This window comes from Arabidopsis lyrata (genome assembly GCF_000004255.2).
Source record: "Arabidopsis lyrata subsp. lyrata unplaced genomic scaffold ARALYscaffold_4, whole genome shotgun sequence".
NCBI classification, from domain to species: Eukaryota; Viridiplantae; Streptophyta; class Magnoliopsida; order Brassicales; family Brassicaceae; genus Arabidopsis; species Arabidopsis lyrata.
In genome coordinates, this window is record NW_003302552.1 from 11,869,742 (window position 1) to 11,888,772 (window position 19,031).

The 19,031-nt window shown below is 39.6% G+C and overlaps 2 protein-coding genes across 8 annotated transcripts; one reads left to right on the top strand and one right to left on the bottom strand.

Annotated features, from left to right (window-relative positions):
• Window positions 1–112: 112 nt before the first annotated feature.
• LOC9317005 (chromatin structure-remodeling complex protein SYD) lies at window positions 113–16,726 on the bottom strand. Of its 7 annotated transcripts, none has more exons than XM_021028014.1 (35): window positions 16,629–16,726; window positions 16,054–16,192; window positions 15,901–15,962; window positions 15,401–15,516; window positions 14,897–15,286; window positions 14,703–14,758; window positions 14,033–14,193; window positions 13,880–13,944; window positions 13,405–13,797; window positions 13,132–13,292; window positions 12,347–12,444; window positions 11,933–12,118; window positions 11,639–11,819; window positions 11,362–11,553; window positions 11,238–11,281; window positions 10,980–11,036; window positions 10,788–10,884; window positions 10,507–10,679; window positions 10,214–10,427; window positions 9,962–10,087; window positions 9,770–9,859; window positions 9,532–9,648; window positions 9,372–9,452; window positions 9,162–9,269; window positions 8,623–8,792; window positions 8,365–8,443; window positions 8,201–8,275; window positions 7,797–7,894; window positions 7,609–7,716; window positions 7,155–7,212; window positions 6,850–7,080; window positions 5,792–6,761; window positions 5,515–5,712; window positions 4,090–5,430; window positions 113–3,735 (listed from the first exon to the last, which is right to left on the bottom strand). In XM_021028014.1, the coding sequence occupies exons 2-35, from the start codon at window positions 16,156–16,158 to the stop codon at window positions 323–325; spliced, it is 10,014 nt and encodes a 3,337-aa protein (XP_020883673.1). In that variant the 5' UTR covers window positions 16,159–16,192; window positions 16,629–16,726; the 3' UTR covers window positions 113–322. The 7 variants fall into 7 exon arrangements, with proteins under 7 accessions (XP_020883673.1, XP_020883668.1, XP_020883670.1 ...); XM_021028009.1 differs by having other exon boundaries at window positions 113–1,620; window positions 1,711–5,430; XM_021028011.1 differs by having other exon boundaries at window positions 113–1,149; window positions 1,240–5,430.
• A 73-nt stretch (window positions 16,727–16,799) lies between these two features.
• On the top strand, window positions 16,800–18,431 carry LOC9317006 (F-box/kelch-repeat protein At3g16740). The gene has a single exon (XM_021028015.1). It carries the CDS (start codon window positions 16,816–16,818, stop codon window positions 18,052–18,054), a length of 1,239 nt encoding a protein of 412 aa, XP_020883674.1. The 5' UTR covers window positions 16,800–16,815; the 3' UTR covers window positions 18,055–18,431.
• The last annotated feature ends 600 nt before the right edge of the window (window positions 18,432–19,031 follow it).

A 19,031-nucleotide genomic window follows, 5' to 3' on the forward strand; every position in this document is an offset into this window, starting at 1 on the left:
TTGGTCGGAATACAAGGGTCGTTGAAACAATAGAAAAGAACCAAAACATGTCATGTGCCGACATTGTTCCTGATCAGGAAGTACACTCGATCTTTGGACGCAAGGGACAATATTTCAGATTTAAAATGCGGAGTCTCTTATAGATATTTATGAACACTAAGATGCAGTCAATACATCTTCAACATTGGATATCTTTTTAGGCGATACAAGCGTCTAGATTTACGGCTTTCATTCTTGAAAATGATACAAGAAAATAAAGTTGCTTAAGAGTTTGTGATATTAGATATTAAAAGTTTTACAACTTAATCTTAGATGAAATGAACTAAACATCTTCCTTGTCTTTTGAATCCTCTGCTTTGCTCTCTTCGGTGACTAATGAATTCGACTCAACACAACTTTCTTCAACAACAGCAACAGCAACACTTGTACCGTCAGATTCACCGTCAAGTCTGTCTGATGGATTCTCGGCATTTTTTTCCTCCGTCTTGGGGAGGGATGAAGGCGATTCTGTACCTTCAGCAACCATGGTTTCTAAGTGAACGTGCATGCCTCTCATTGCATCTGGGGATGGCGGTAATTGAACTTGAGGTTGTGATGAACATCCGGTAGAGACATCACCTAACTCACATTCAGCAGTTTCAACTTGATCTTTATCCTCAACTGTAAGAGACAATGAGGGCTCGACATCAGCTAATGGGCCCTCAGCATTTTCTTCCTCTGTCATTGGGAGAGATGAAGGGAATTCTGAACCTTCAGCAACCACGGTTTCAGAGTTCTTTGCTGCCTCTAAGTGAACGTGCATACCTTCCTCTGGCTCTGCAGATGACGATAATTGAAGTTGAGGTTCTGTTGAACATCCAGCAGAGACGTCAACTAAATCACATCCAGCAGTTTCAATTTGAACTGGATCCTCAATATTCTTTTGCACAGCCATAGGAGACAATGAGGGAAGGATATCAGCTAATTGGCTCTCGGTAACTACGGTTTCAGATTTCTTTGTTTCCTCTAAGTGAACGTGCGTACCTTCCACTGGCTCTGCGGACGGCGGTAATTGAACTTGAGGTTCTGACGAACATCCGGTAGAAATACCTACTAACCCACATGCAGCAGTTTCAACTAGACCTTGATCCTCAATGTTCTTTTGCACAGCTGTCAGACACGATGAGGGCTCGATATCAGCTAATTGGCTCTCAGAATTATCTTCCACTGTCATTGGGGGAAATGAAGGGAATATTGTACCTTCGGCAACCATGATTTCAGATTTCTCTGTTTCCTCTAAGTGAACGTGCATATCTCCCTCTGTCTCTGTGGATGGTGGTAATTGAACTTGTGGTTCTGACGAACATCCAGTAGAGACATTAACTAACTCACATCCAGCAGTTTTAACTTGATCTTGATCTTGATCCTCAATGTTCTTTTCCACAACCGTAGGAGATGATGAGGGCTCATTTTCTACCTCCGTCAATGGGAGTGAAGCGATTTCTGTACCTTCAGCAACCACTGGCTCTGCGGATGGTGTCAGTTGAGCTTGAGGTTCTGACGAACATCCGGTCGAGACATCAACTAGCCCACATCCACCGGTTGTAACTTGATCTTGAGCCTCAATGTTCTTTTCCAGAGCTGTAGGTGACGATGAAGGCACAATATCAGCGAGTTGGGTCTTGGCATTTTCTACCCCAGTCATTAGGAGGGAAGAAGGGAATTCTGTACCTCCAGCAACCACTGGCTCTACGGATGTCGGTAATTGAACTTGAGGTTCTGTCGAACATCCGGTAGAGACAACAACAAATTCACATCCAGCAGTTTCAACTTGAGATTGATCTTCAATGTTCTTTTGCACAGCTGTAAGAGACGATGAGGGCTCAGTGTCAGCTACTTGGCTCTTGGCATTTTCTTCCTCTGTCTTTGGGAGAGATGAAGAGAAGTCAGTATCTTCGGCAACTACTTCTGATTTGTTAGCCCCTAAATGAACGTGCATATCTCCCACTGGCTCTGCAGATGGCAGTAATTGAACTTGAGGTTGTGTCGAACATGCGGCAGAGACATCAACTAACTCAGATCCAGTAGTTTCGACTTGACTTTGATCTTGATCCTCAATGCTCTTTTGCACAACTGAAAGAGACAGTGAGGGCTCAATATCAGCTAATTGGTGTAAAGACACATCAGCGCTTATCTCAGTGTTGAAAATATGATCGGCATCAGGATCATTGGATTCTTCAGTATCCATTTGATCAACAAAAATGGATGGCAAGGGCTGGATATCAGCTAATTGGTGTAAAGACACATCAGCACTTATATCAGTTTTGCAAATATTACCTGCACAAGGATCTTTGGATTCTTCAGTATCCATTTGATCAACCAAAATGGATGGCTCGGCCTGGATATCAGCTAATTGGTGTAAAGACACATCAGCACTCTCGGTACCAGGTTCTTTCGATTCTTCAATATCCATTTGATCAACCAAAATGGATTGCGGGGGCTGGATATCAGCTGATTTATTTTCCAGCATAGCAGAGCTGATCTCTACCTGAGATTCCACAGACCCTATGCAAAATTGATCTCTTGAATCCCTTTGTTCAACTACTTCTGACGGTTCACAGTGTGATAAGCTATTTCTGTTCTCATCCTCAGACTGGATAGAAGACGAAGGCTGACACGTCTTACCTGAATTTTTGCCAACATCGATATAGGTACTGTTCTGCATGGAATCCATTTGCTCACAGTTGCCATCGTCTGGTTGTCCTGGTACATCGTCGGGCAAGATACTTGGAGACTGAATTTTCTCAGACTGGGAAACCACAATGCCTGGCACTACTCCATGAGGTGATGCAGGCACATCCACGTTCTCTTGCAAATTTTCAGGGACTAACCCACCAACTAGGGGAATGTCTGTTTGATCCTGAGACACTTTTAAGTCATGTGATACATCTGGCACCTGCTCAGATGAAATATTCATTTTTTCGTCACTAGCCATACTTGCTAGTTGTCCTGCCACATCGTCCGGTAAGATACTTGGAGACTGATTTCCCTCAGACTGGGAAACCACAATGTTCAGCGCTGCTCCGTGAGGTGATGCAGGTACATCCACATTTTCTTGTAAGTGTTCAGGGTCTATCCCACCAACTAGGGGAATGTCTGTTTGATCCAGTGATACTTTTAAATCATGTGACGCATCTGGGACCTGCCCAGATGAAATATTCATTTTTTCGCCAGCAGATATACTTTCTGATACCTCATTTCCCCTATCAATACCACTTGAATCTGTATGAGCATGTGTCTCTGATTCAAACCCCTTATGTTCCATCACTTCCATTGTTGGACAGGAAACAAGAGACTTTCCATGTAAGTCATCTCCTTCATTGTCTTTTATCTTCTCAAAAGGGTTATGGCTAACAGCATCATCACTGGGCATATGAGATTGAAGAGTTTTCTCTTTCTCCTCACTCTCAACTGAACAACCCATTAGAAGTTTGGCATCATCGGTATCCTCCATCTGTGTGTTAGCAGTACCAGCTTTAGGCCTATCAACACCTTCAACCGAAACAGATTCTTCAGGATTTTGTTCTGTATCAGCATCATCACTGGGTATATGGGATTGAAGAGTTTTCTCTTTCTCCTCACTCTCACCTAAACAACCCACTAGAAGTTTGGCATCATCAGTATCCTCCACCTGTGTGTCAGCAGTACCAACTTTAGGCCTATCATCACCTTGTACCGAAACAGATTCTTCAGGATCTTGTTCTGTATCAGCATCATCACTGGGTATATGTGATTGCAGATTTTTCTCTTTTTCCTCACTCTCAACTGAACAATCCACTAGAAGTTTGGTTGCATCGGTATCCTCCATCTGTGTGTCAGCAGTACCACCTTTAGGCCTATCAACACCATCAACCGAAACAGATTCTTCAGGACGTTGTTCTGTATCAGCATTATCACTGGGTATATAGGATTGAAGAGTTTTCTCCTTTTCCTCACTCTCAACTGAACAACCCACAAGATGTTTGGCATCATCAGTATCCTCCATCCGTGTGTCATCAGGACCAACTTTAGGCCTATCATCACCTTGTACCGAAACAGATTCTTCAGGATCTTGTTCTGTATCAGCAGGTTTAGATATAGGATCATCATCTTTCTGGTCAAGAGACATGGAGTTCTCACTGCTTGTAACTGAAACCAATGCCTGCATGGCAATGCTACTGTGACCCTTTTGTCCAACATTTGACAGCTCATCAGTCTCCAGCATAGACGATTGAATTTCAACAGAATTTTTTGCCTCATCTTCTTTCACCATCTGATCTACAATATCAACAGATTCTCCATCCACATGTGTAACTTCATCTGTTCTGCTGGCTTGAAGTTCCTTAGAATTTGTCACAATCTTGGAGTTAACATTCGTCTGTTCTTCCAGACTTAGGAGGATAGCTCCTCCTTTATCAGCATTGAGAATTTTACATTCATCTGGAAAAGAAATATTTGTTTCCAACTTTTCAGTAGGTAGAGGTTTTGCAGTTGTTGACGCAGATGCAATAGGCTCAGATCGATCATAACTCAATGAAGATGCTGTTTCTGTTATCAAGTCTACACCCACGTGGCATGTTTCACCATGACTAGCATGCGTGGTTTCACCTTCTTGAGACAATTTTTCTTCCACAAGCTGATCTGCAGTACACTTTTCCAAAGACGACTTAGCAGCACAAGCATTTCCGAAAGAGAGTTGTATTACAGAAGAATCTACTTCACCACCCGGAATCTTGACAAGGTCATTCTCGGCAGCAACCTTAGACGACCCAGTGTCACCATCCTTGTTTGCAACTGATCCTGAAGTTGTCAGATCACCAGTAACAGGGTGAGGAACATCAGAGACCTGTTTTTCTGCCTTGCTCAGGTTATATGGAGTTTCTTGATTCTTAAGACCAGAAGAATCCTCTGCCTTGTGGGTCTCAACTGTGTGCAAATTCATCTCACATGGGGATTGTGCGTCAGGCACATTTGTTCTCGTTGTTGCAGACGGCTCTCCAACTTTATGTTTTAATAGGGAAGTCTCTGAAAAGATCTCTTTCATGACACGAGCAACATCAGTTACATCAGCAGTTTGTTTCCTAGTAGAACCACCAGTACCAGAGATGTCTCTTCTACTCTCCTGACTCAAACTGCCAGAAGAGTGAATATCTGGTGCAACTGCCTGGCTGAATTGGGGTTGTTCTTTGGCAACAGCATCAAACTTAGCTTTGGTGCCTGATGAATTACCAACCGTGACCTCTATTTGTGGTGTTAATCCTGTACTCCTTGCAGAAGAGCCATCAGTAGCAGGTGAAGGTTGGCCACGCCTCTTTCCTTGGCGTTTAGGAGTTTCTCCTCTGCTTGGCAAATTGCGCCCTCGCCTCTTAGCAGGCAGGGCTGCAGGAAGAGTAGGAACATTGGCTTCTTGAGCTACAAAGATGATATGTACAACACGGAAAAAAATTAGAAATCAGAGCAGTTTCCAGAAAGTTACGATGATTTATAGATTTATACCTACAACCGTAGAACCAACAAGTTGAGAAGTCACTGGCACAGTAGCATCAGAAGGTGCAGTTTTCACACCTGGCAAAGCTGTATATGTTCGACCCTCTGAATTTTTATTTCTTCCAGCCTCTACAGAGGCTACTGAAGGACTTTTGGATCCATCACAAACAGAAGAGACAGCACTCTGATTTTGCACTGGGCCACCACCTGCCAAAATATCATGCAAGTTATAACTACACCTCCTAGATGAATATGAAAACTACAAAATGATGTTTGATTTATTTACCCGACAAAGTAGAGCTAGTGGAGACTGGCAAGTCAAGTGGCTGTTTATTAAGTCCTGGATGCTGGGGGCTCACACCTTGAATCAAAGGCCTCTTCATTACAGCAGCTGTTTTTCTTTCAAATGAATTCTCAAGTACATTTAGCGTCTGAACATGGGATCCTGAATCAAAACCAGGTGGTGCATCTAGGTCATTATCTGCTGCTTTGTCTGATCGGACTGCAGTAGTAGCAGAATGCACGGGAGGTACTGGGTCAGGATATGAAGTACTTCCTTCACTAGCTTTAGGGACTCTAGAAACAATCTCAGCTGCAGAACGAGGAAGAGTAAAGTTTGTGGCGTCTGGATCACTTGCAAGAGATGTAGCGGTTTCAGTTCTCTGAGTGATAGAACTGTTGGAACCATGCAATACACCTTCAACTCTTCTTCCCCTTCCTGCTCCACGCCCCCTGCTTCTTCCCCTACCTCGACCTCTTGTTGGCGTAGGAGCAGGAGATGCTGGCAGCGATTGAAAACCAGGAGGAACAGATAAATCAGGCGAAGTCAGGGCAAGAGACGAACTAGAATGAGAAGATGCTTCTAGCTTTTTATCTGGACTAACAAAATCAAGACCAGTTACAGCCGATGATAGTGCATTCCCTGTTGTCTGTGTCCTGCTTACAGCTGATAATGATACCGGAGTCAAGGCTTTATCAGTTCTCTTCGGCCTACCACGGCCCCGTTTTATAGGTTGTGTTTCTTCTTTCAGTGTCTGTGGCTGTGGCCTTACAGGTTCCATTGGCTGTACAGTTATTGCCTGTACCGGAGATGTAGGGAGTAGTGTGTCACTAGAATTTTCAACCGGAATATTTGATGTATCATTTGCCAAACTCTTTTCACTTCCTTCGCCCTTGCCTTGGGGAGAATCAGGTGACTCGGTTTGACACAGCTTCTCAAACTCCTCCTCTGTTAATTTCTCTTCATAAGACCGGACCTAATGAAGTTGCAATATTTGTCATTTTATAGTAGTAAGTAAAAATGCTACATGAAGTATCATATTACGAAGAGAAAAGTCAACAAACCTCTCTTGCTCGTTTCCCTCTTCCATATTGGTGAGTATCTAGGCCTCCCATCGAACCATCCTTCCGTTTCATGCCAACAGTTGATTCTTTTGCAACCATCGGGACATCATTTAGTTTCATTGTCTCATATAGTAGTTTTAAATCATCTTCAGTAACAAGCCGAGAGGGTATAGGTGGTACATGGGCAAAACTATCTGACCCTGGCCCATGTACCAAGTTATTCCATGTTTCCTGCAGGGGCATATCTTTTTCAGATAAACATCATAAAACGAAATAACCCAAAAATAAAATTATAAGAAGCATACCATCTCATTTTCTTTCCTTTGTTTGTCGATGGACTCAAAAATATCAATCTCTGACTCCCTAGAAAGACAACAAAAAATGTCAGATCTGCAAGAAAGTTGACAAAAAATCGAGATGCATGGAAATGTTAAAAGATTGTCAGCTAAGAATAAGAAAGGAAGCCAAGCTATAAATTAACACAGAACAAATGAAAAAACCCTGTAGATGCTATGCATATACAAAATAATATGTAAAGATAAGATAGCAGATAACTATTTGTACTTAGAAAGTACAAATATTTTGTACAAATTGTTGGCAGTAATCTTGGTAGAATTGCTAGATTTATCACAGTGCACAAGCAAACGAACCAAACTATCAGGATAATTTAAAAACCATGTATGCATAGGCTGTTGTAAAATTAATATATGTACAAGTAAATTATTCTGAATAAAAAATGATACGAAAAAGAGCAGCCACCTTCGAGCTATAAGATCATTTAAGGCATCATCGTCCAATACTGGAGCATCTTCCTCTTTCTTTGATTCACGCAAAAGGGATTCCAAATATTCCTTACGATCTTCAGCACTGTTACAAAGTTTTTTTTTTTTTTTGAGAATTGGTAGTTTAAACTTGTTGAAGCATAAAAGAAATGTCTCTCGATTCACCTTGTGTTATTGTCAAAGAAGCCAGCGGTTATACTCTGGTTAGCAACTCCAAGTTTGTGCTCAGCTGAAGCTCTGACTTGCTCCTCAACAGAATTGACCTTAGGATACAATAAAGGACGAAAGACAAACAAACATTTCAGGCAGCTTGATTATATATAATAACACGTCGCTTGAAAGGGAACAAGCCAAGAAACAGTTAGTATCTCCCAAGAATACTGCACTGTTCTATTTGCCCCATTAGTCATGTTGAACAGTCATAGATTTAGGACAGCAACACTACATTATGTAGCCCAATGACGAAACAACAGAAACTAAATCACCAAGGCAAAAGTTACAGCCATTCACAAATCAACCCATTTATTCAGATGTTTAATTTCCTTGAACACAATAAATGAAAAACTAACCGTTTCAAAACGAAGAACAAGCACATCTTTTTTCTGGCCAATCCTGTGAGCCCTTGCTTGAGCTTGCAGATCAACCTGAAATGTATAATAAATGCTGCTTCAAATCCGGCCTAATGTCCACAGTATTCAACTATAACTTAATAGAAGGAAATGTTATGTCTAACCTGAGGATTCCAGTCGGTGTCGAATAATATCACAGTATCAGCAGCTTGAAGATTAACTCCTACTCCACCAGCCCGTATGCTGAAATTCCATAAAAGATTTAGCAATCACATACAAATACATACTAGTAGTAGTGAACGTCCAAAAGTTTACAACTTGTACTATTTTGGAACATAACTAAATCTATTAAGACTGAACTTGAATCATCCCGATAGAGATTAGAGCTACAGAAACCCAGGCCAAAATATATGATGAATTACCTCAACAGAAATATGAAATATGGGGAACCCGACTTGTTGAAACCATCGATAAGAGCACCACGATCACCCCCAGATGTCTGCCCGTCCAGCCTAAGGTATTTGTACCCCTTTAAGGTGAGGTAATCCTCCATAACATCAAGAAGCCTCGTCATTGTAGAAAAGAAAAGAACCTGCGGGAATTCATGCATACCAAAAATTAAAGTAACAACCCATTTATAAGCTTCTGTATTAAATTTAAGGTAAGCATGCAAAAAAGTTAGAAATTATGATATATATGTGCGTTTCACAAATAACAGATAATTTTATAGGTGAGGACTTGAAGTTCTGCGTTAAGCGATAGGGAAGCAACCAAATAAAGGAAAAAAAAAACAGTAATGCTTCATCCAATCAAAACAAAATTTCAAAAACTTTTCGTGATAGTCATGTTAATCCTTCAAAGGCGAAGGCAATGCAAGGTACTCTAGCACACTACTTGAAAACACTTTGTCCAACTTCATTGAATTATCAAAACTATTCTATCATGAGGGAGAAATCATTACCCGATGGTCTGTTGCTTTGAGTTTAGGTAACATCCGATCCAACATCTCAAGCTTCCCACACAGTCTTACAATTGGGGGCAGAAAATGCTTAGGAATTTTGTTATTGACCTAATAAAAGTGAACTGCCCTTCATTAGGGTTGTCCATAGTGTGCTAACCAACGCTTCACTGCATTTACATAAATAACTCCAGATAAAATGAAAATCATTACCTCCTCTGCATGCAGTTGGCTTAGATATGGATGATTGCAAATATTCCGAAGCTCCATTACTGAGTTGTGCACTGCACGAGACTGTAAACAAAAGAAAATAACTAAAAAAATTACTCAACATTATTGCAAAACTGCCAACACCTGGAGCATAAAACAACACCTTCGCATTTCCAATCGAACCCAAATTATCCTCAACCCTCTTCATCAACAGCTTCTGATAAGCAGAAGCCTCACAGCGTATCAATCTCTCTATCTTTTCAGGAAGCTCATTCTCAACCTACCAAAATAAATTAGTACGTTAAATAAAACTTAAAGTAACTGAGATAATTGCATTGGAAAGTATCCTTCCATATCTCAGACATATTTAAGTAACAAAAAGGAGATATTAGGTTATGAACCTTATGTTTCAGCCGACGCAGCACAAATGGTCGAAGCACTTGGTGAAGTCGATTGATGATCAGTAGATTCTCCTCTTCTGATAGCAACGCCTAGTCAGATGGCAACCATAAGTGTGTAGTTAAAACCACAATGTCTTAAGAAGTGTATACTGTATACTAGTTAGTACTTTAATAAAAACACAGTAATGTTACCTCTTCGGCAGTATTTTCTCCATTACTTTGAAATGGTTTGTTGAACCACTGTGAAAAGTCTTCTGATGAGTTGAATATATTAGGCAGCAAGAAATTAAGCAGCGCCCACAATTCTTCTAGGTTGTTCTATAAGAGATGTAAATAATGAGATTGTGGGCAATGCCAACAGCAGAAAATAGCAACAAACATGATCGGGAAAGAGTATGCGTCAATAACAAGATGAGGATAGAAGGAGAAAGAAAGAAACAGTACCTGCAATGGAGTCCCCGTTAACAGAAGTCGGTGGGAGCTAACATAGTGTTTCAGGTCTGCATTTAACTTGCAGGATGCATTCTTTATGCGATGTCCTTCGTCAATAATAATATAGTGCCAGTGAATCTTGCTTAATTTAGGTCTATCATGCTTGTTCATTAGATACTCATATGTCGTCAGAAGGACATTGAACTTCTGATGAACAATTTGCTCCCTACAATGAAAAAGGAGATAAGTGAACCTTAAAATCTGAGACATAAAGGACAATAAAAACAAAATTTGCGTATCTTTACTTGAATAGTTTGCGCCTTTCCTCAGGAGGCCCACAGTAGACAATTTTATGAATCGATGGGGCCCAGAAGTTAATTTCTGACTGCCAACCAGGCAGAACCGAAGATGGTACAACAACCAAGAAGGGACCTCTATCATTTTTTGTCTCCATCAAATAGCAAATCAAAGAAATAACCTACAAAAACGAAAAAACAAAAAAAACGTTCTAACTTATGGAACAAAGGCATCTTATAAGAAAATCTAACATGTGTGTCTATATTACAAATGGTATAGCATTAAATACCTGAACAGTTTTCCCGAGACCCATCTCATCAGCTAAAATGCCATTTAAGTGATTGTTGTACAGTGAAAGTAGCCACCTTAAGCCATTCATTTGGTACCTAAAATGTCAGGTTTTGCAGTTGTAAACATCCCACGCAAAACTATTACCAAAAGGTTCTCAAATGTATAGTAAAGCGGGGCATGGTTCACTTACTCTCTTAACTTTCCACCCACTAGGCACGATGGCTGCTCGTTAATATTTTCTTTTATACTGCAAAAAAAAACTCTTGTGAATAGATGAATGAGGAATGATTTCCACATATGACTCTATTTACAAACAACATAACCACCTTTTCGGGAAAAAATAAAGAGGTAAGAAAGATGACAACTCACATACGAAACAGAAAGTTAAAATGTTATAATGTCATTAAGGGTAATGTTTAGACTGTAACTGTAGGATGCAGAATATTACCTGTGAGCCATCAAGTAGTATTTTTCGTTGCTTTCCAGGTAGTGCTGTATAGTATGTATTGTAACCATCAGATGGAAGAAAGCTCACCATAAGAAAAAAGGAATACTTGGGAAATAGAACTTGCCTTTGCTTGGTCGCTCTCATCTTCATTTTCAATCGCAGTTTCATCTTCGGTAGCATTTGACGTACGCGTTTCATCTGCCTCATTCTCAAATCGACTGGTCAACGATTTAGCCTCCTTTAACTTGGATCCAAGTTTCTGAAGGTACTTTTCAGTCTCTTTGAGTAGTTGCTTTACTCGATCTGACTTGGCATCCTACATATTCACCAATATTCATATATATACACCAGTATCTAAGAAGCAACATAAACCTAAAACTTCCATAGTTCAGAGACCAAACCTGCACCATTCGGAGATAACCCTCCACATCATTTATCTTTAACAAATTAATCTTCTCACGTTGAATTTTATCAATCTTTTCGCGGTGAAGCCGTTCCTTTCTTTTGTGGAACTCCTTCACATACCTATTGAAACCCTTCAACCTTTCTCTCCTAACTTTAAACAAATCTTCTAGTTTATCCCTATAGCAAGGTTTCAAACAAGGATTAAGTACAAAGCAATATAAAAAATATCGTCTACTATTCGATTCACCTAATAAGAGAATGAATTAGGTCAGAAAACTAATTGCACATACTTGTGAACTTCTAATCCCCCAAAGAACTCCTTCTGTCTCTCACGAATTCTTCTTTGTCTCTCTTCCTTCATCTTCTGCTCATACTTTTCAAGCTGCTTAATTCTCCGGCCATGTTTATGTTTCTTATATGACTTTAGATGCTCAACATCAGTTGCAATAGGTTTGAAGAAGTTGTAAACGAACTCACTGCTTAAACAAGTCAACAAAACAATAGCAGCTGAGAGGTGATACAACAGGTTGAATATGTATATGCACATATTTTACAGATATAACAAATAGTTTGCGTCCTCTGTAGTATAACAAAGACAGAATATCTAGTTCTATCCCTGTTAGTTCGACTTATTAGCATGATAGATATAAGAAGGCGAAACATCTCCTTCCTAATATTTTTTAAAGCAAATAACATACACCTACCTCCTCAATCGCCGTTGTAGATTTAACAGCTGAAGCTTTTTCAGTTCTATTACACTCTTGGTTTTTGCAGATATATCCTCAGACAAACTCACAGATTCCTGCAGATTAGGGTACATGAATCAGTGTTATCCAGATCCAGATTCCAGAATATACAATAGTAAGAACCTTATAATGTAAGGACAGAAGTACAACTAGTTCCTTAGTGTTTCTACACATGTGAAATACAACTAGTTCTTCAGTATTACGTCAAATGTGAAGGTCATTTCAAAAAATTACCCCAAGGCCAAAACAGCTAACTTCGCAGTTATTTAAAATTTGAAAAAGCGAAAATAAGAACCACATCACAGGAAGGTTTTTTTAGTGAATGTTGTAAACTGAAGAAAATCAGTGTTCCTTATTGGAAGACGAATACATAAAAGAGGTTATCCATGCTTGCCTAAGACAACTTGCGATTATGTCATCTCACTGAGATCAAATTTAATATATTGGCTTAATTAAAATTATTCCCGGGATCAGTCCGACAGGTTCTAGTGGGCAGAGCCGAAGATGGAATAGCTAAAAAATTTACCCGATCACAATGTCAGGTACGCCTATATCTGTATGATCATTGATCTGTTCCAATAACAAGATCAAGAACACAGAAAAGCAAGAACCACCACAGACAACAAGCAATAGCATAATGCAAAAAAGTTGACAACAGGAAAAATCAATCACTCGTGAAAACAAAAGGTATCACCAACTAAAAGAAAAACAAGAAGAAAGAAGGGAGGGGGCTATAGAGAGACCTTCAACTCATTGAACCGTGCACCAATTGCCTGGTCGGCTTTCTGTTGTTTAAGGGACCAACTCCGATCAACCAATAGTCTCTTATTCTGTCGACCCATAATCCATTTCTGTGACATGGTGTACTTAGGCGACGGTTGCAAATTACCTTCCTCTTCATCTGCTATGTGCCATATATCCATGTTCGAAGAGTTATCAATCAAATTAGTTCACAATACTACACTCCAAAAGGGAAAGACCCATCAAAACAAACTTATCTAAGGTAGTCCACTAACCAGAAGCATGAAAATCGTCGAGTTGAGCAGCAGAAGTTGAGAGGTCATTAGTTTTGATTACTCCAGTCCACCCCACCATATCTGATGGTGTGTGTTTGGTCAAACCAGGAGAAAACGTCAGTTGAGAATGACTAACAGCAACCTGAGTTTGTGCTTGAGAGCCGGGAATTTTCGATGCTAGAAGCTTTTGCCCGTCAGAAAATACAGTACTTGCGAAACTTTTGTCCCCTAATCTTGATCTCTCAGTTTCTTTGGATGAGAAGTCCATTTCATCCAATCTTCCAGTGGGATTGTCTGTTCTTGATAACAATGCGGAGACGTCAGGAATGCCACCCAGATCACTGGACGTATGTGTTCTCCCTTTCGGATCAAACAGTTCTCCGCGGAAACCGTCTGTAATGAAGGCCAATTATGATCCAAGGAAAAGCATGTAAAAAGTGGATTTGAAAGTAACTTCAGTGAGAACCAACATTACCATCTTCGCGGAAAGTATTTCGAAGGGCGATCTCTACGTGCAGTTTCTTCGGCACCAAACCATTTCTACGAGATGAAAATCAACCAGAGATTTCCGGAGTTACAATTGCCACACCAAAATGAGTATAAAAGAGGCTAGGTGACTGTAAAATACCTGAGAGCTAGAAACACAAGGCACTGGGCTCTGAGTTGCTTTAGTTGTTGCTCTCTAAAAGGTGAACCTGAAGGCAGTAATCCCTCTGCTGCAACATTATTTCCAGGTTCTTTATGAACTGGAGGCCTGATTGCTGTGACTTCACTGCTCTGCCAGCCACACTGCCATAGAAAATAAGATGCCACATATAGAGGGGATGAGTTCCAACAAGGTATCTTTGGAAGGAAATAAAAGGGGAAAGGACATTTTGCAGAGCCAAAGTCAGACTAAATGCAAGTAAGATTCAAAACATCATATAGAAGGCAAAGGATTAATCGAATCACGTTTTTGAAATAATGGATTTAGTGGAATCTAAGTTTTTTTGAGAAAAAGAAAATCATCACGGAAATGCAAGCATTTTTTCATATTTCCAATACTGAAACAAAACCAATACAAAATCCTTCTAAGGAGAGACAAATGTTTTGGAAAATAAGCCACCATGTGCCAGTACTGTATCTCCTTATACATTCTTAAAAAGTTTTTGTGCATCAGATATGTGTAGCACAAAGTCCCAATATATTAGAAATTGGCAGAGTCAGGGTGGCTCAAAATGATTTCATAAACAAGATGTATGTACCCAATATATATTTAATCTGGAGGGATTCAGGAAACTTAATAGTGTTATGTGTACCTGGGGAGTCGTGTATGCATCTGATGGCAACCCAACATGCAAATTCCTAATGTCACCTGAGGTTTAATGGCAACAATGTATACAAATAAGCTAACCAAAGCATACATAAAAAATAGTAAGGTGCTTCTTATATTCTAGATTATTAAGGATATGTTTTGTTCTGTAAGAAACAACGTTGAAGCAAATATCCCTACCTGAAGTACCAGGCATTTCTATTTTGCTTACTTCTCCAGTTTGATCATCAATCTTGTGGCTTTCAAATATTTGAGAGTTATCCATATTCTGGTCCCATGAAAGTGATGATTCACCTCTCTTTCTCTTTCCACTTGACTTGACATCTCTTTGATTCATTGTCTCACTCCTATTGTGAGATTGAGAAATTCCCGATGTAGAATCCAAGTTGGATGGACTTTCACGATCAAATGATCTGTTACTTTGAGTTCCAGACCCTTGGTAAAAGGTTTGTGACGCACTATTTGATCCACCAAGCTGCCTACCAGAAGTGAATGTATCGTATTTTGACATCTCATTTTCAACTAAACTTGCTTTGCCCTCATTGCTAACTCCAACCGCTTGGGAAGACCCTGTATTCCACATTGATGCAAGAAGTTTAACATAAAAAAAAAAAAAGGAACCAAACCAAATTTTCCACATAATAAACAAAAAAATCAACTGAAACAAAGGAGAGAAGGATATACCAGCCAAATGTGCAGACCCAGAATCTTCTGTTTGGGTACCACCAGCATGAGGAAGACACGATGACTTCAAGGCTTCAATGTCAAGACCATGTTGATTGACTACAGTGTCCATGGCCCTTGGAGTTTCAGAAAGATTATATCAGTAGAACTAAAATGAAAAACAGGACCAAGAGTGATAATTTTCAAAAGCATGAGAAACAGCTTGAGGCTGAAAGACACAGTAGAAAAAGCTTCGAATGAATTAAGTGAGTCTTCTGAGACAAAAATACAAGACAGGATGAAGTATAGAGTAAGAAATCCCAAATCATCTTTTTAAAAAGCCTCGGGCGTGCTTTTTAAAACTAAATCAAAGTCTTGAGTTAGATAAAGGCTACACTACAGCATCTTATTCAGCAAGAAGCAACCCCACGTCCTCACAGCATAAGAAAATAATCTCATTTTAATCAACCTAATCAGTAATTCATTAACAAATAACTAGTGATATCTACGGAAAACAATACCTAGATATGACTTGATACGGCATTGTGTTATCCTTTCCACTGGTTTTCATGTGCTGCAATATCTAGAGTAATAAAAAAAATAAAAAAAGTTAAAAGACAGGGATAAACCTCAAAATTACAAAGTAAAGCATGCACCAGGTTAAGCCACATTACCACATAAAGTTTAGTTGCTAACTTTGCAGGTTCATCTTTAGAATCTTGAATAAGTTTATGCAGAAACTTAGCTGCCTCCAACTCAATATTATGCGAAGGCGTCATCTTAAATTAAATTACACCATCGCATAAGAACTCCCTGCATCACCACAAGCATGCAAATATTGATTACACAATTCAGAATTAAACGAGACTATTTCCAATCAAAGAAATGGTGCCCCAAAAAGAAAAAACCCTAAACTCTAGAGTCTATACCAACAGATAAAAAAAAATAGCCTAAGAGAAAGTAAATAACACAAAGGAGCAAAATTTATGAACATAAAAGCAAAACTAAAGCGAGAACCTAACAAAAAAAAAAAAAAAAAAACTCAAAGGTCAAAAATTCATGTTATTAATCCACGGGATACATACAAATTTGTAAAATTGGCTGATAGAGATTGAAAATTCGTAGAATCGTAAGGAAAAGGAGAAGAATTCGCGACTTACTCTAGTTAATGCAACCCACAAAACCCTAAATAGCTAAATAACGATCCATCAGTGAAGATGAAGAAGAAGGAACAGAGAGGGAGCTTTACCAAATTAGAGATCGGGCTCTAGGAGACGAAGCAGAAGTGAAATTTCAGGTGAGAAACGTTGAGAGCTGACAAGTGAAGAAGCTATGCGTCGTCTCTGCGAAATGACTCTCCAAATGAAATGTACTCAAGCAAGACTCATTTGTCGCATTTCAGCCATTGATCATCAAGTTCTAAACGAGACCCCTTAATGGGCCTTGAGCCCATTACTATAAAGCCCAAATTCAAAGAGCTTATATCACCAAAGACCCGCAAGAGATGGTGGATTGATAGACACGGAAAAGAGAGATTTGCGAGGTTAGGGTTGGATCCGAAGATGTTAGATCTTCCAAGTGATATGGAGGAGGAGGTGCTCTCTAGGGTTCCGGTGACATCTCTGGGGAAACTGCGATTGACCTGTAAAAAGTGGAACACTTTAACGAAAGGTGAGAGCTTTTTAAAGAAGAATGGAATTGAGGTGGTGATGCTGGTGGAATCTAGAGTTTCCTTGATGACCGTCGATTTACTCTATCCGTCTATAGAGCGTATCGGTAATCTCGATGCAGATGGAATCAAAATATCTAAAATCTTTCACTGCCAAGGTTTATTCTTATGCATCAACAAGGACAAAGACAAAGACTCCTCTAGGCTTGTTGTTTTGAACCCTTTTTTGGGACAAACAAGGTATATCGAATTACCTAGAAATTCTTCTTACCACATACGGGAGAAGTACGCTCTGGGATACGAGAAAAAGAATCACAAAGTCTTGAGATTTGTGAATGAGTACTACGAGATCAGTGGCGACCGAATTTGTGAGCTTCAGATGTACAGTTTAAACTCCAATTCATGGAAGGTCATTGATGATTTCACTCCGGACTGGTATATTTCGTATCAATACAGTGGCGTGTCTCTAAAGGGAAACACTTACTGGTATGCTCAAGATGAGATCCCATTTGATGGTCGGATATCAGATCACTCTAATTTTCTACTATCCTTTGATTTCACAAAAGAGAGATTTGGACCGCGTCTGCCTCTGCCTTTCCACGGTTTCTATAGACATAATGTCACTTTTTCTAGTGTTAGAGAAGAGCAGCTTGCAGTACTGTTTCAGTCAAGATATGAACTTGATTCCGTCGTCAAGATATGGATTACTAATAAGATTGAGCCTAATGCAGTGTCGTGGAGCAACTTGTTGTTTGCTGTTGATATGAAACCAGTCGCTGGTTTTCAGTTTCCTTATGTCGCTGGGAGTTTCTTCGTTGACGAGGATAAGAAGGTCGCGGTTGTGGTTGATAAAGAGGATAAATGTCACCCTCACAACATAGTTTACATCATTGGAGATAATGGAATCTTGAATAAAGTGGATCTAGGCGAATCTACAGACAACAAGTGTTTCCCACTTGTGTGCTCTTATGTTCCAAGCTCAGTGCAAATCCCAAACACACCCTAATCTCTTAATTTTGTATTGTGGTGTTTATTTATTGTTTTCTTTTCTCATCATGGACTCTACTAATCCATGGAACCTTAGACTCTCTCACTCTCTCTCTTGGTCCGAAACACCGTGGACTTTGTAGTGGTGATGTTTGCATCATATCCTCGAAATTTTATGTTAACATTCAGATCCAAGGAAAACTAGCATGTCCCAGATCAGAACATATATGAATGCAGACCAAAAAGAAGAAGAAGAAGAAGAAGAAGAAAAATATTTGAAAAGAAAGTTATTGTTCTTCATGTTATATGTAGTTTAGAAAGTATCTATATTTTTTGTTTTGGATCATGACTCTGTTATGGTATCAATCAGAATCGGTGAATGACCCAAAGATAAAACGATATCAGAATTTAAAACATGTACTTTGTTTATTCTTATGCATCATCAACAAAGACAAAGACAAAAAGACTCCTTTAGGGTTGTTGTTTTGAATCCTTATTTGGGACAAACAAGGTGGATCGAATCACCCAGCAATTCTTCTTACCACATACGGGAGAAGTACGCTCTCGGATACGAGAAGAAGAAGTACAAAGTCTTGAGATTTGTGAATGAGTACGACGGGATCAGTGGCAACCAAATTTGTGAGTTTGAGATGTACACTTTAAACTCCAATTCATAGAATGTGTCATTAATGATTTCACTCAGGACTGGCGTATTTCGTTTAACCACATTGACACTTACTGGTATGCTCAATAGAAGATCCCATTTGATGGTCGGATATCACCAGATCACCCTAATTTCCTACTATTATTTGATTTCACAAGAGAGAGATTTGGACCGCGTCTGCCTCTGCCTTTCCACGCTCTCTTTGGAGATACTGTCACTCTTTCTAGTGTTAGAGAAGAGCAGCTTGCGGTGCTGTTTCAGAAACTAGGTGCATCGTCCACCGTCAAGATATGGATTTCTAATAAGATTGAGCCCAATGTAATGTCGTGGAG